This window comes from Ambystoma mexicanum, chromosome 2q (assembly GCF_040938575.1).
Source record: "Ambystoma mexicanum isolate Mex_15411 chromosome 2q, UKY_AmexF1_1, whole genome shotgun sequence".
In the NCBI taxonomy this organism is placed as follows: Eukaryota; Metazoa; Chordata; class Amphibia; order Caudata; family Ambystomatidae; genus Ambystoma; species Ambystoma mexicanum.
Window position 1 is genome coordinate 580470434 of NC_090924.1, and position 14038 is coordinate 580484471.

The 14038-nt window shown below is 43.5% G+C and overlaps 1 protein-coding gene across 1 annotated transcript in view; it reads right to left on the minus strand.

The window, feature by feature from the left end:
- Positions 1–617: 617 nt before the first annotated feature.
- C2QH9orf152 (chromosome 2q C9orf152 homolog) overlaps positions 618–14038 on the minus strand; it is a 267109-nt gene continuing 253688 nt past the window's right edge. The window contains 2 exon segments of the mRNA XM_069647727.1: positions 618–1276; positions 1278–1795. Of these exon segments, the coding sequence (XP_069503828.1) occupies positions 1133–1276; positions 1278–1795 (662 nt within the window). The 3' untranslated portion in view covers positions 618–1132.

A 14038-nucleotide genomic window follows, 5' to 3' on the forward strand; every position in this document is an offset into this window, starting at 1 on the left:
AAAAAATCAATCATCAATCGCTAGCTCAATTACACATTTGTTTGCCTCAAGGTTAAATGACTTGTCCTGGTATTAAAGAAACTTTGTAATGACACAAGTACTATTCCCACTAGGGCAACAATTGCCCAACCACAAAAAAGGATTCTTTCCGTCCATTTTTGTAATGGGGCAATGCTTGCTGTTGTCCTAGTCCTTTCTTTTGGTGCTAAAATGCATTGAAATAATGTTTTTGAGCACTATGACAATATTTGCCCCAGCGCACTTGCACCGTTGCAAAGTTTAAGTAATATGCAAGCCTATTAACGCTTGGCTACCGGATTTTATCAGAAACAATGCAGAGGTATACGCTGGAGGGCCAACTTTCTTCAGCCATCCTGGGGCACGCGCCAGGTTGAAATCATAACTGATCAGGGGTACGAAGGTTCTCGGTTGGTTACTAACTTGTGGAACACATACCACTTTGAGCTGACATAATGTCCAATCACTCTGACCTTCGGGAAAAGTCTAAAGACTCATCTCTTTCGCTTTGCAACTTCTGGCTGTCCATATGTTAAGCATAACCTAACACCTCTTGAAGACTCATCTTCTAATGTGCAAATACATGAACGGGCAGCAAAAAAATGGGATAGCCTTTAATTGTCAAAAGGGAAGGCAAAAAGGCTGTTAAGAATATCTTAACGGTTTGAGTGAAGTTTGACATCCGAGATGCAATTGTTCGCGGTTATCAGACCGGTTTAAACTTGCCATACAGGCTGTTTATGTGTCTGCAAATTGGATTAGTGTTCGCTGTCTGAAAGCCCCACCTGATTGTAGTTCTTCCTGGAAAGGCGTTGCAAACTCTTGCATTAGAGCTACACATTTTGGGCACTGTGTCAAAAAGCACAGACAAACGAAATGAAATGCACAGTGGGCAAGTACAGCAGTGGCCGCTGCACTGCCTTATGTGTAGGATACAATTATCCATTAGCAAGGTCTGATGGGTGCACTAGGCACCACAAAGTTTGAAAGATGAAAAATTGGCATTCTCGGTTTTGAAGAGCAGAAACTCCTTCGTTCCATGATTTCTGTTTGGCAGAGACATCAATGATGCCGCCGCCGCAAATATAAGAACAATAGCTGGCTTTTCTCCATATTAATAAACACAGAGAGGGTGGCGCCTGCCTCTCTTATTTCTTCTTCGAAAACCAACAGACTGAGATGCTTCACTAAGTTCAACGCCTTCAGTGAGTGACATATAAGCCGAGCCGTCTCGCCGCTTCCGAAATCCGGGGTGCTTTCTTTTGAGGGAAAGGGTAATAGAATAGTTTGTGCGAGCCCGACATCTGTTTTACAGCTGTCATTTGGTCGTGTATCAAAGTTGAAGACGTGAGAGGTTTCCAGGAAGGTTTCCTTTGGATGCTTCTATAAGATCCAACTTTTTCTCCCGTGCGACTGTCTCTTATGTTTGAAAGCACATGTTCATCGTTTGCGGTCAATGCACAGACTTCAACAGAATCTGTCCCAGGCACTAGTGCATTTTCCATCAGAGCCATCCTCTCGTCATCAAAGCGTGCCTGTTTGTCCTTGTCCTGAGCAACATTTGATTGAAAATTCTGATACTCAACCTGCACCAGCCTGTGGATGTCCAAGTGCACGTGCCATGGATCCGTTTGATCATGCAGACTTCCGTCACCCAGCATTTCTAGGGTCACCCCTCTGACGGGTATTCGCTCCTCAAATGCTTTAGGTTTCTGCACCTTCTTGTTTACTGCAACTGTTGTTACCAGGCCCTCTGTAGCCATGGGTTCATTGTCCCCTGCAAAGAAAATGAAAGCCAAATGATTAATCAGACGTAAATCGACAGTGTCTGAATATGAGATGCAATTTAAAAGCCATAATTTTGTGGACTGTGTAACTGTCTTCAGTCATAAAAGTGTGTGGAAGTTAATTAATTAACAGTTTGAAGATGAGTTATTGTAAACTCCAAATAATCTCAATGATTGTTTTTAATTTTGCATAATACTGTGGGTAAAAAAACAACCTGGATCTTTAAGACAACCATTCACCACAAAGTAACTTCAGAGGCACTTTTGTATATCTTTGTAAATGGGGGAACCATTTCCCTCATCTTTATCTTACCTCTGCCTGGAAGACTCCATCTTACGCATAATCATAAACTGAGTGTAAATGGGGCTGTCATTGTCACTATGATTTTTTAAAGAGTTATTTATCTTTTATAAACAGTTGAATAATAACATACAGATTGAGAAAAAAACAGAAATACAAGGACACCGTAAGTTTCCTCACAGACTCCAGCGCTTGATGAAACTTAGCATTCATTCTATACTTTGTGTCGAATCCTTGGATGTCGTCACGTCGCCGTAAGGAGTAGCCCCTTCCCATGAGGCTAGGAAGGTGAGGCTGCTACCAAATAGTCCCCCTGGGGGCGGTACTCAGCGGGAGGACCTCAAGCAGAGAGATTCCCCCTCTAGGGACAAGGACCATCATCTAAGGGAGCCGCAGCATAAATCCCCTCACACAACATCCTATACAACTCCCCACTTTGTATACTCCAGTCACATACCAAACCAACCAATGTACCTATGTAGGTCCATAGAGTTGACTTCCACTGAGACGAGGAAAAACATGGCCTACCCAAGGGAGAATGATGATAGAAGTGCTGGAAGGGACTTTTCCAACCAGCCTATACAAAAACAGACAAAGGATTACATGAGAAGAGCCAGCAAACCAGCAGAAGAGGCAGTCCCGCCCGGGAAGTTCAATGGGTGGACGCCAAAGAAGCCACGAGCAAACCACTCTCTGAGTCCGGAGACTGCAGAAGGGAGTCCATGGTCCGGTGGCGTGGGACAAGTCCAGAGCAGAGCTGGGACCTGATAGGCAGAGGCATATCCCAAAGCTGGTAGACCAAATGGTCACTGAAGAACAACGTAACCGCCAGCAATATCCTGTAGCAGATCCGCACCAAATTGAAAGAGACAGCACGAAGCAAGACAAGCAGACCAGTCAAGAACCGGCAAACAGCTCCAGAGAAAGAGGTAACAGGAGAACGAGAATGTCCGGGTGAAAGAAGCGAGAGAGTGCCTCACTAGTCATCTTCCTCTGTACAGTGGTTGGTGCCAAACCACTGTTGAAGCAGACAGTAAGAGAAAGTATATTGCAAGTCAATTTTCTCTTGGCAGTACTTGGCAGGGGAGTAGAACGTTCTGTCACAGTGGTAAGAGTCTCCCTGTTAGAGGAAACATACTGTGTCTTTTCCCACAGAATCTCCCCACTACCATGGGCCTTGTCTCCACCAAGGTGATCTTTCGCAGTACACCACCCCCAGGTTTGGGATCAGGAAGCGTCTGCCTTCCCCTGGCCACCGGGGAGGAGACTTTAGGCATGGTTTCATTGAGGGATCTGCAGGATTCTTCACACTTACCCAGTGAAAACCCCTCGCAGCAGCCGCACAGTGAACCACCAGTGAGTCAACCTAAACAAGAAGGGTGCCCTGGGACATGCAAACACGTTAAAGAGCATTTGGGAAGCATTTTTGAATACTGACCAAATAAGAACTGACAAAATGAGGCAAATATGGTACAATTCTCCTAATATGAGATGCCAGTTGGGGGAAACCTGGAAACGCATTGCCACAAGCCAAAAGAAATTACAGAAAGAGCAAAAGTTCAAATATGGTACAATTCTCCTGATAAGAGTTGTCAGTTGCAGGATACCTCGAACCGCATTGCCACAAGCCAAAACACATTGTAAGAGAAACAAAGAGGCAACAGTTGTACAATTATCCTGATATGAAATGACAGTTGGGGAAGCCTGGAACACACATTGCCAAGAGCCAAGCGGTGTTGAAAGAAAAGTTGACAGATACAGCGTGAGCAAGCCCTCATATATGCGATGTCAGTATGGGGAAAATTGGCACAAGTTATAACTGAAGCCAACAAAGTTGCACTAGTGAAGAAGTATAATTGTGTGATGCTTACGAGGAATGTGAATATTGCAAAAAGACCTGATAAGAGCATCAGGTAGTGAACCTTTTTGGAAAGAGATACCTGGTAGGAGAGTAAACTGGGATATCAAGAATTTTCAGTTGAGAAGTTTCATGGCAGGAGAGTGTACCAGGAAACCAACTTTGAACTGGCATTTTGAAGAGAAACCTTGTCATCTTAAGTTGTAGATTCAATTGAATATTTTTGCATCCAGAGAATTTGAAAAGACTTGCCTTCTGCCATGCTTTGATCACTATTAGAGAAAATAAAATTGTTTAACCATCCTGAAAAGTAGGAAAGAATTTCCTTTGCCATACTCCAACCAATATTGTTGAAAAGACATTCTGTTTTTCCATCTATTTTATTAATCTTATTTTCTCCAATATTCCTGTTGTCATTTCTTTTGCTCCTCTGCCAGTATGGTCTGATCACTTTCTGGTTCAATTTTCTATACTTCTTGCTCTACCCAAAATAAGGTCTTCCCCTTCTGTTAAGTTCCAACGTCGGTGGGCATGCATCTCCCCTAGTGATATTGCCATGTCTATTGAAAGTTTCACTTGCCAAGACTTGACAGCTGACTCCAATCCCTGTGATTCCCTGTTTGAGGCTCTACAGCTCACAGCGGATAATTTGACACCCCCTAAAAAATATCTGCTCCCTGGTACTGCTCTTAACTGCGCTCACATAAACAGAGATGCAGACAGGTGGAACGCAGATGGCATCGTTCCTCCCTTGATCCCACTGCTAAACTAGCCTATTTTGAAGCCCGAAACATCTATCAAAACCCTATAAAAAAAAATCAAAGCTGAGTACTTTTCTGATCGAATCATGAATGCTTCTTGCTCCTCTGCTGAACTTTTTCAGGTGGCGAAGGAATTGACCACCCCTATCCGTCCACCTAATCCCACTCTTCACAATCAAAAACACTGTGATCGAATTGCACTCTTTTTTTCAAGAAAAACTTTGCAAAATCCGAGAGCAGATTAATGCTGAAAGACGGATCTCTGACAACCCCCTCACCCACCCGAGATCTCTCCTCTCTCGATCTCTACCAGGAACTTTTCAGGTTAGCACTATGACTGATGCTATGGTGGCTACTGCCCTTTTCAAACTTAAATCTGCTTCCCCCGCTAACCCTATTCCCCTTCAAAGTTTGCAATCTCTTTATTATAGTCTTATCCCGCTGCTTTACTTCAGCCCTTCACCATTCCCTCTCTACCGGACAAATCCTTGCAGTCATCTCCCCTCTTCTCAAAATGTCTCATATAGTTCCTGCCGTGGGTGTTAACTATCGCCCGATTTTGCTTCTTCCGGCCATCATGAAGCTGTTTGAAGATATTGTCACCCCATAGCTTTCTGCTTATCTTGAGAGGAACCATCTTCTTCACCCCTTCCAGACTGGTTTCCGTCCTGGGATGGGCACAGAGTTGGTTGTGGTCTTGTTACTTGATGATATCGCTTTGCTTGAGGACCGGTGAGAGACTGGGGTTCTTATTCTCCTTGATCTCTCCTTGGCTTTTAATACCCTATACCATCATCGATTCCTTCTTTGTCTTCAGGAAGCCGGAATCCTCAGCGTTCCTCAGAAGTGGTTTTCATTTTTTCTTTCTAACCGAACTCAGATGGTATCTTTTGCTCCTTTTACTTCTACCCCCTTTACTCTGACCTCTGGGGTTCCGCAGGGTTCAGCCCTTTCACTTCTTCTCTTTAATCTATACATGCTGGCTCTTGCCAAACATGTTTCCAGTCACGGCATTCACTTTTTTTCCTATGCAGATGACACTCAAATTCTCTTTCTCCTTAATGCCTCATCTACTGATCCCACTTCTAAACTAAAAAAACTGCCTCTCTGCTGTTGCTGACTGGATGTCAGAAAATTGGCTTAAGCTCAATGGGGGAAAAAACTAAGTTTTACTGGTTGGTTCCATCTCCCCTTAGTCCCCCTGGACCTCTGAATATTGGCCTTCATCGATTGGGCCCTGTCCTGAACCTGCTCGTACGGTTAAGAGCCTGGGTATAAAAATCACCCACTCTTTGGAAGATCTCCCAGCTGAATTGCGGAACACTGCCTAATTTCTGCCCTTCTGTAAACACCTAAAAACACTCTTGTTTTAAACTTTTTCCCTCGGACATCTCACTTTCTCCCTCATACCTAGCGCCTTGATGCCTTCACTGCTCTTTGTTCGTGCTCTATCAAGTACTCGTACAATACAATAAATTACAATACATCCTGAAAGACTAGGAGATACTTCCTCTTTCTTATATTCCAAACAGTGTTGTGGAAGAGACATTTATTTTGATACCCTTTGGAAAGTATTAGGTAAAAAAGACATTTGCATTGCCTTTAAGAGAATGGTCTTGAAACAGAACATTTTGAACCATTTTTCTCAAATAATGGACACAAGGATTGTTTTGGTTGAAGTTATATGCTTAGGTATTTGCAAATTTTTATTGAATTGAAATTTGAAACATTTACCTTGCATCTTTTGATTGTATATGTTAGTGTGAGGGTCAGATTTAGTTTGGACACAAGGTCAGCTTGTTTTAGTTTTAGTTTCATATGAAGGGACATTTGCTTTAGAATAGGGAAAGGTAGGCCTCTATCCAAACCCCTTTGTGTTAATAAAATGGCTAATGTTCAGACTATTACCACTTTGTGTCCGCCTCTCATTTTTGACCCATACAAAGGGTAGAAGATACCCACACAGAACAGATAAGAAATGGGTCTCTGCAGTAGAAGCTCCCTTCACATATATTTTCCAGGAGTACACACTCCCTAATATAGACAGGGTATTCCATGGGTCACAAAACATGTTGGTGTGACCATGGTGGGGCCTTTTAAATTCCTGGCTCACTCACTCTTTTAAAATCAGCTATTAAAGATATGATGAGCGGTCAAGCCAAAGAACTAGATATGAGAAACACACGTTCTCGACCTTCGTTGGCTACTTATGCTGAGCTCCCTGATTTCCCTTTGCCAGTTGGGAACTTTTATCAAATTAGATCACCATCTGTGCTGCAGATCCGTTTAAATGTACTTCTGCTTAATAAACGATTAACGTGGATAGCAGACTCACACCAATGCATGTGTGAGTTTGTCCATAGTGAAGACCAGTGTCACTTTTTGTTAATCTGCCCACTTTATATAGCACCACAAAAGCACTTGCTTCTACCTTTTCTTTTAAATGGAAGAATTGAAAACATGTAAAGAAACATTGTGTTTTATAATAAACTGTGTGGATTTGACATTTATTTATAATCTTGTTGAGTATGTGACTAGAGAAAATGTAGATCTTTGGTCACCAATATTGACATCTTGTTTTAACGCTGTGCACATGAATGCACGATTCCCGGCATTATGGGGAAAAGTGATTATCCACCCCATTTACAAAAAGGGTCCAGGGGACAACCTTGTACAGACCTATCTCTCTCCTTGATTTTCTGTTTAAAATATTCAGAAGAGTGTTGCTGGGTAAAATCGAATTGTGGATTGATACTAGCAACACTACTGTGGATATACATTTGGGTCGGGCACAAGTGAACACATTTTAAATCTTTATTTGATTGTTGACTAATTCTTTTTACCTGATCTGACCTGAGCGCAGCCTTTGATAAGGTTAACAGGAAAACGTTGTGGGCTGTGCTTGGGTTGCAGGGTTGCCCGGTGGGTATAATAGACCTGTTAATCAATCTACATAAAAACACTCAGGCTTGTGTGAGAAGAGGCTCTTTTGGACATTGCACTCGTTATTTTCCGGTTACGGCAGGAATACGCCAGGAATGTGTAATGGCTTCTGCTTTGTTTTCTTTGTATCTCAATGGGTTAATAGATGTACTGATGTGGGCTAGCTCGGATGTGCCGAGAATGAACAGGAATTTATATCCGGTATTGGAATACGCCAATGACACAGTTCTAATCGCCCATGCACCACGAGCCTTGCAGGACCTCGTCATGGTATATACAGACTATTTGACATCATTAGATCGAAAAATCAATGCCACAAAGTTGGCTGTCATGGCATTTCATCTCTCTAGGAAGAGCCTGAAAATGGCACCAATGCTGACAAATGGTGTAATAATCCCAAAAGTGCAGAGTTTTGATTACCTGGGGATACATCTCACCTCTAATCTGAAAACAAGGGGCACACATTGGGAAACAAGCGGTCATGTTCTAACAAGCTCTTGGGGGGTTAATGAGATTTAAGTCAATGTCTAGCACCAAGCCACCAGATCCTATAAAGACGGTGTATAGTAGTAAAGTAAAGGCAGTTTTTTCGAAATATGGAGCCACGCTATGGAGTTATGACTATGTACACAACATTGAAGTTACTGATGTCTTCTTTCAATTAATTCTCGGACTTCCACAATCAGCCCCAAACTATGATGTTCATAAAGAGCTAAGTATGAGGCCGAGGAGGATACTCTACAATTCATGCTTTTCTGTCCAGTTCTCAAAGATATTAGAGCAAGAACGTTTGTCAGAGTCCTGAAAGACAGGCACTTTATACAATGCCGACCAGCTTTGCTATACTTATTATGGGCAGAGAACCTGTGAGTAAGATGGTCGCGATTGTCATATTTAAGAGAAGCTCTCACTAGAAGGACATTTGTGTTATTCATTAAGTCTGTCTAGTGAATGCCTCATGCCAGGTTTATGTTAACATAGAGGGTACACACATATGACTGCGTGAAAGTCAAAGAAATTAAGTGGGATGTGTGAGAAACCAGAGGGCATCTCACAACTACTCCCCTTGGATCCTCTTCTCAGGTGGCCAGGGGAAGGCCATCACTCTTGGATCCTGACCATGGGGGTGGAGATGCGAGGGAGGGTGGAGGGTCCTTGGGGAGAGGGTGTCCACAGGCGAGACATAGTATCCAGGTGACTTTTTATTATTTAGAATATTTTTTAGAAAAAATATTTGAAATAATAAAAAGTCACCTGGACTTTTTTGTGTATCCTGCCTACGGCCCTTTGGTCCAGGTGGTCCACCTGGTCCAATATTGGAATTTGTGAGACATGGTATCCCCCTTTCCGTTGTGAGAGTGAACCTTACCCTCACCCTACCTTCATAGGTTGTTGCCAATCACTTCCTTTTATTTTCCCTCAGTTATACCACTCTAGTACTTGGAGGAGGAGGAGGAGGCGACTATGAGTTGTTCACACTAACATACAGATACACCACTCTGGTATTTAGATGAGGAAGAGTCCTGGACACTATTATGAAGGTCAGTCAATCCAGAGAACGCCAGTAATTGTAGTCAGGCAATTACACACAAGGGTTCGCACCTGCAACCTGTTAATGAGCTACAGGTGCATAAAAGGTGGAGTCTGCAGGGAAAGTGAGACCAGCAGGAGAGATGCCGGGCTGGGAGAAGTCAACCTGAGAGGGTTGAAGTCCTGCAGAGAAGAAGGCTGCCGAGTAGGGTCCTGCCTGGAGTCCAGGATGCTGGCGTGTGCTGTCAGGAAGTCGTGACAGCAGGGCCCGAGCAGGCCATGCAAGGATCAATGTTGACAGAGTCCTCTTTGTCACAAGTGCTGCAGGCCACCGGCAGCGTCCGCGAGAGAGATGCAAAGCTACCGGCAACCCAAAGCGGGATCAGTAGCAGGCCAGCGCTGCTCGTAGACCCACAGGAAAGTTTGCACAGAGCCAAGAAAAGCGAGAGAGACTGCCCGGAGGAGCCACTGAGGACCGGTGAGTGAGGTAGAGGGATCACTCATACCGGGACACTCCTGAGGCTACTGCAAGGCATTTGGTGATGCCGGGTGGAAGTAAATGTATGCACAAGTCACTGGGAACCCGAAGTAAGGGTTTTGTGAATACTACGAACAACATGCTGAACTTTAAAGTGAAGGAGCTTAATAAGAAGCATGTATTATTGAATATCAAAGTAAAGAGACGCTTTACAAATATTAATGAATACCGAACTGAAGGAAAGCTTTGAGAAACCCAGGAATAAAATGGAAACAAGTGTGAAACACACATAATGAAAAAAAATTCTTTTTCCAAACTTCTTTTTATTGGTTTTCTACAAGCAGACAGGCATTACGGGATTATATTACATGCGCCAAAAACTTCGCTCAGTTGCTTGTTATTACAAAAGACAATAAACATGAACAAAAACAACGAGACTGTAAAGTCTCAGTGGGGACGACGGGGGGGGAGGAGGGAAGGGAGACGATGGGTTGAATATCAGGAGTCAGAACCAGTGAACGCTGTTTGCACTGCAGGAGTGCATCAGGAGCGGGATGGACCTGCATGGTACAGAGTCTTCATTAGTTTGTATGTTTTCTAGCTAGCGTGAGAGTCGGGAGGGGGAGGGCAGAGGTAGTTTCGGGCCGTTATGTCTTTACCGCTGGCTTCCCTTGTCTGTGGCTTGTGTCCTGTACTTCCGGTCTTCTCTTCATAATGAACATTATAAAGAGCAAAGAATGAAACGTTATGAATAAGGTGAAGTGATAAACATTTATGAATTTTGTGAAAACAAGGTGGTGGTAGAGAGTGAGCACCACTAAGTGAGTTGTGTGGAAGAACACACTGTGGCAAGGCCAAGAGGCTGGCAATGAAAATTCAGAGTGAATGCAAAACGAAGCACAGGCGTTATGAAAGAGAAACGGTTGTAGGTCAAAGGATCGAAAAAAAAGGGTCGACAGGACAAAGGATCGACACCAAAGGGTCGACCGGACAAAGGATCGAATTTTTAAAAAAAAAAAATTACTTTTTTTTTGGGGGGTTGGGGGGGTCCCCCAACCCCCTTTTTTTCCAAAAAAACAATTTTTTTCCAAAACGAAAACCTAAAAAAATTATATAATACAAAAAAAAATCGATCCTTTGTCCTGTCGACCCTTTGGTGTCGATCCTTTGTCCTGTGGACCCTTTTTTTTGGATCCTTTGACTAGACACCAAGAGAAACCTGTGTGGGCAAGAAACCTAGGGTTATTGGTTGTGTGACCTGTACTGGGCAGACCGTGTCGCCCGACAACTGCGCCTTGACCGAGACTACCCTGTCTGGAAAAGTCAAGGGAAGTCCAGATAAAGAATCTCCACTGGTAACTAAGATTGCTGAAGTGATTGGGAAATATAGCAATCTATATCTACTGAGCCTGAAGGATTAGAGGTGACCTGAAGCTGGTAGTCAGAATGAAGGGACTTGAGCTGATTGTGCACTGGCAGGTGGAAGAATTGTGGAGTTGGGGAAGGGAACCATGAGGCCATTTCGGACCTGTGTTGTCTACTTGGGGAAAGGAACCCTGAGGCTTTTTAGAACTGATTTGAACTTGGGGAAGGGAAGCTGGAAAGTAAGCCTAGAGCTGGAAAAAGCTCAGAACTTGTTGCTTACATCCCTAAATATTGTATAGCTAAGTTGTGAGAGCAAGTATAGGTTTTGGGCACAGGCAGACTTTTAAGTTGAATTTACTGACTTGGACTATCCTTAGTTTCTTCTGGTAGGGAAATCCCACCTTAGCATAGGGCAAGTTAGGCCTTATATCATCCTGAGATTTAAGTTAATGAATACGTTTTGTATGTACTTTGAATCTGTTGTATATCTTGCTTCATGATGCTTTCACAGATGAAATATGTTAGCATGTTTGTAATCATGATCAAACCGATGTTTTTTTCATGATTTCAATGTTTGTGTATTAATTATATCTGCAAAGTTTTCTTTGACTGAACTCGCATTCATGCACAGGCATTTTTAAGAGTAATGACACTATTCTTAAAATGTAAGGGTAGAATGTTAGATTTTCTGATTTGTACTTGGTTTCAGTTTGTGAATAATACTGCAAACATGGTTCCCAAGATTTTAATTGAATATAATGTTTGCACACGTATTACTTATGGAGTTTTATTAATGTTTTTATTGATTTATAATGTTGATACAGTTGTATATTTATGCTTTCATGGCTAATATGCCAAAATAAAGTGATTTGTTTTTTTTGTTTCATTGGCATCCGAATAAAAAAATAGTTTTGCTTTCACTTTCAATTCTTGACAAAGAGGGGCTTCCAAAATCTCATGCTTAAACCCATATTATTCCCTCTCACGATCATTCATCCATTAAAAACAGCCTTCCTCTTATTGAGTTTCCTCATATTCTATGTTTTGCAAACCTTTGTACACACCTTTAATAATATTTCAAAACTGCAAGCACTCACAACTCTTGAGGAGTGTGTGAACTTTTCATTGCCTTGATTGCTCTCAACAAATTATCTTTAAGTCTATCTCTTTTCCAAGTCATCACACGTCCTAGATAGTAAATGGCACTGCAACAAAATGTACATTTCTCAATTCCCAGCATTAGACCTGCATCACTTATGTAACCCAGCGTTTAAACGAGTCCACACCTTTGCCTCGGTTAACATAAACCTTTATAAACCAATCACACTCACTCATCCCTCATCGCTCCATATCTTTCTTTCCTTTCAGAGGTACTTGCTTATAAATAAAGTACACTTTCATAGTGGGAATAGTTAAACATTTATTATGGACAAGGGAACTGAAAACAAATGTTATATGCTCATGGGCATCAGGTTCTTGTTCCTGCCAAGTTGCCCTAGCGTGCTCTAAATGAACTGTTAATACTTAACTGTTTTATTTTATGTAAAACATATCCTTTGAAAAATTGTGATGTAAATTACAGGACATAGGGCCTCATCACGAGTTGGGCGTTAGCCCTTAAATCCGCTGTAATGGTATTACCGCTGCCAATACCGCTTTGCCAGATTATGGATTATGAGTCGGCACAAATAACGCTGGATCCAAAAGGAACCGGCACTATTACAGCCAGTGCAATTACAACCAGCGCCATTTTCACCTGAGCAAATAGCACTCGCAACACAAAGCGCAATTACAGCCATATCACAAGTGCATGTACGGTGGTATTAGCGCAAAAATAAACGGCGCTAATACACCCGAGAATTACCCCCTGCCTCCAGCTTGAGGTAAATTAATCCAGGTGCCAGGAATCAAGCCACAGGTGTACAAAATGCTCACTGGAGGACTATTTAAGAGACACCCAGGCCCCAAACACTGATTCCAGCACCAGCTGCTCATGCTGCGCTTTCACCTTGAGATACAGGCCAACTAGGCCAGGGCACAGGGAGCACGGGAGGGGGTGATGATGAGGAGGAGAGCAGCCCCAGCAAGGCGAGAACCCATCCCCAGGGTCAGGCCATCGCCTCGGCTCTCAGTGACACCCAGCTGGTAAATGAGTACCGCCTGAACAGTGAGACCATCACTGAGCTGCTGGCCACAATTCATGAAGACATTGGGAGCAGGATCAACATTCGTACAGCCGTGCCCTCACTGTTGAAGCTGGTGGCAGTCCTGCAGTTCCCGGGGACAGGCACCTTCCAGCACTCTGTGGCCATAATGCACAGCATGGCACAGCCCACACTCAGTGCAGTCCTGGGCCAGGTGCTGGATGCCCTCCTGCGCCATGTGAACCGACATATTGCACTGCCCACCACCCAGGCCCACCAGGACAGCCTTGTGCCCATGTGCAATCACCATGGACACGCCACAGAGCACCCACCATATTGCCCCACCCGCCACATGGCCCCAGGGTGCATGAACAGGCAAATTAATGCATGCCACCATTTACAAATGCTGCAGAGCCATCGCACATTCTCATTGCATGGGCGGGATGCACACATGCATACACACGGCTAACAATGCCCCAATACCTTTAGACATCAAAACCTAGTATGAGACAATTGACTGATGTCTGAATGTCACCCTATGCAGGTGACTGGATATCCGCAGCTGGCGTGGCTGTTGAACCCTGTATGTGACCCACGTACACCACACAAGACCACCTACAACCATGCCCACAACCTTACCATGTATGCATATAGCGTGCCTTCGGACCCTTCAAGGCACGATTCCGTTGCCTAGATCACACTGGTGGAGCCCTAATGTATGCCCCTGACAAAGTTGGGAAAATTGTACTGGCGTGTGCAATGCTCCATAACATGTGTTTAAGTAGGAATGTGCCACTACCCCTGATGAGGACAGACCACAACCTGAGGAAGAAGCTGACGAACATCATGAGGC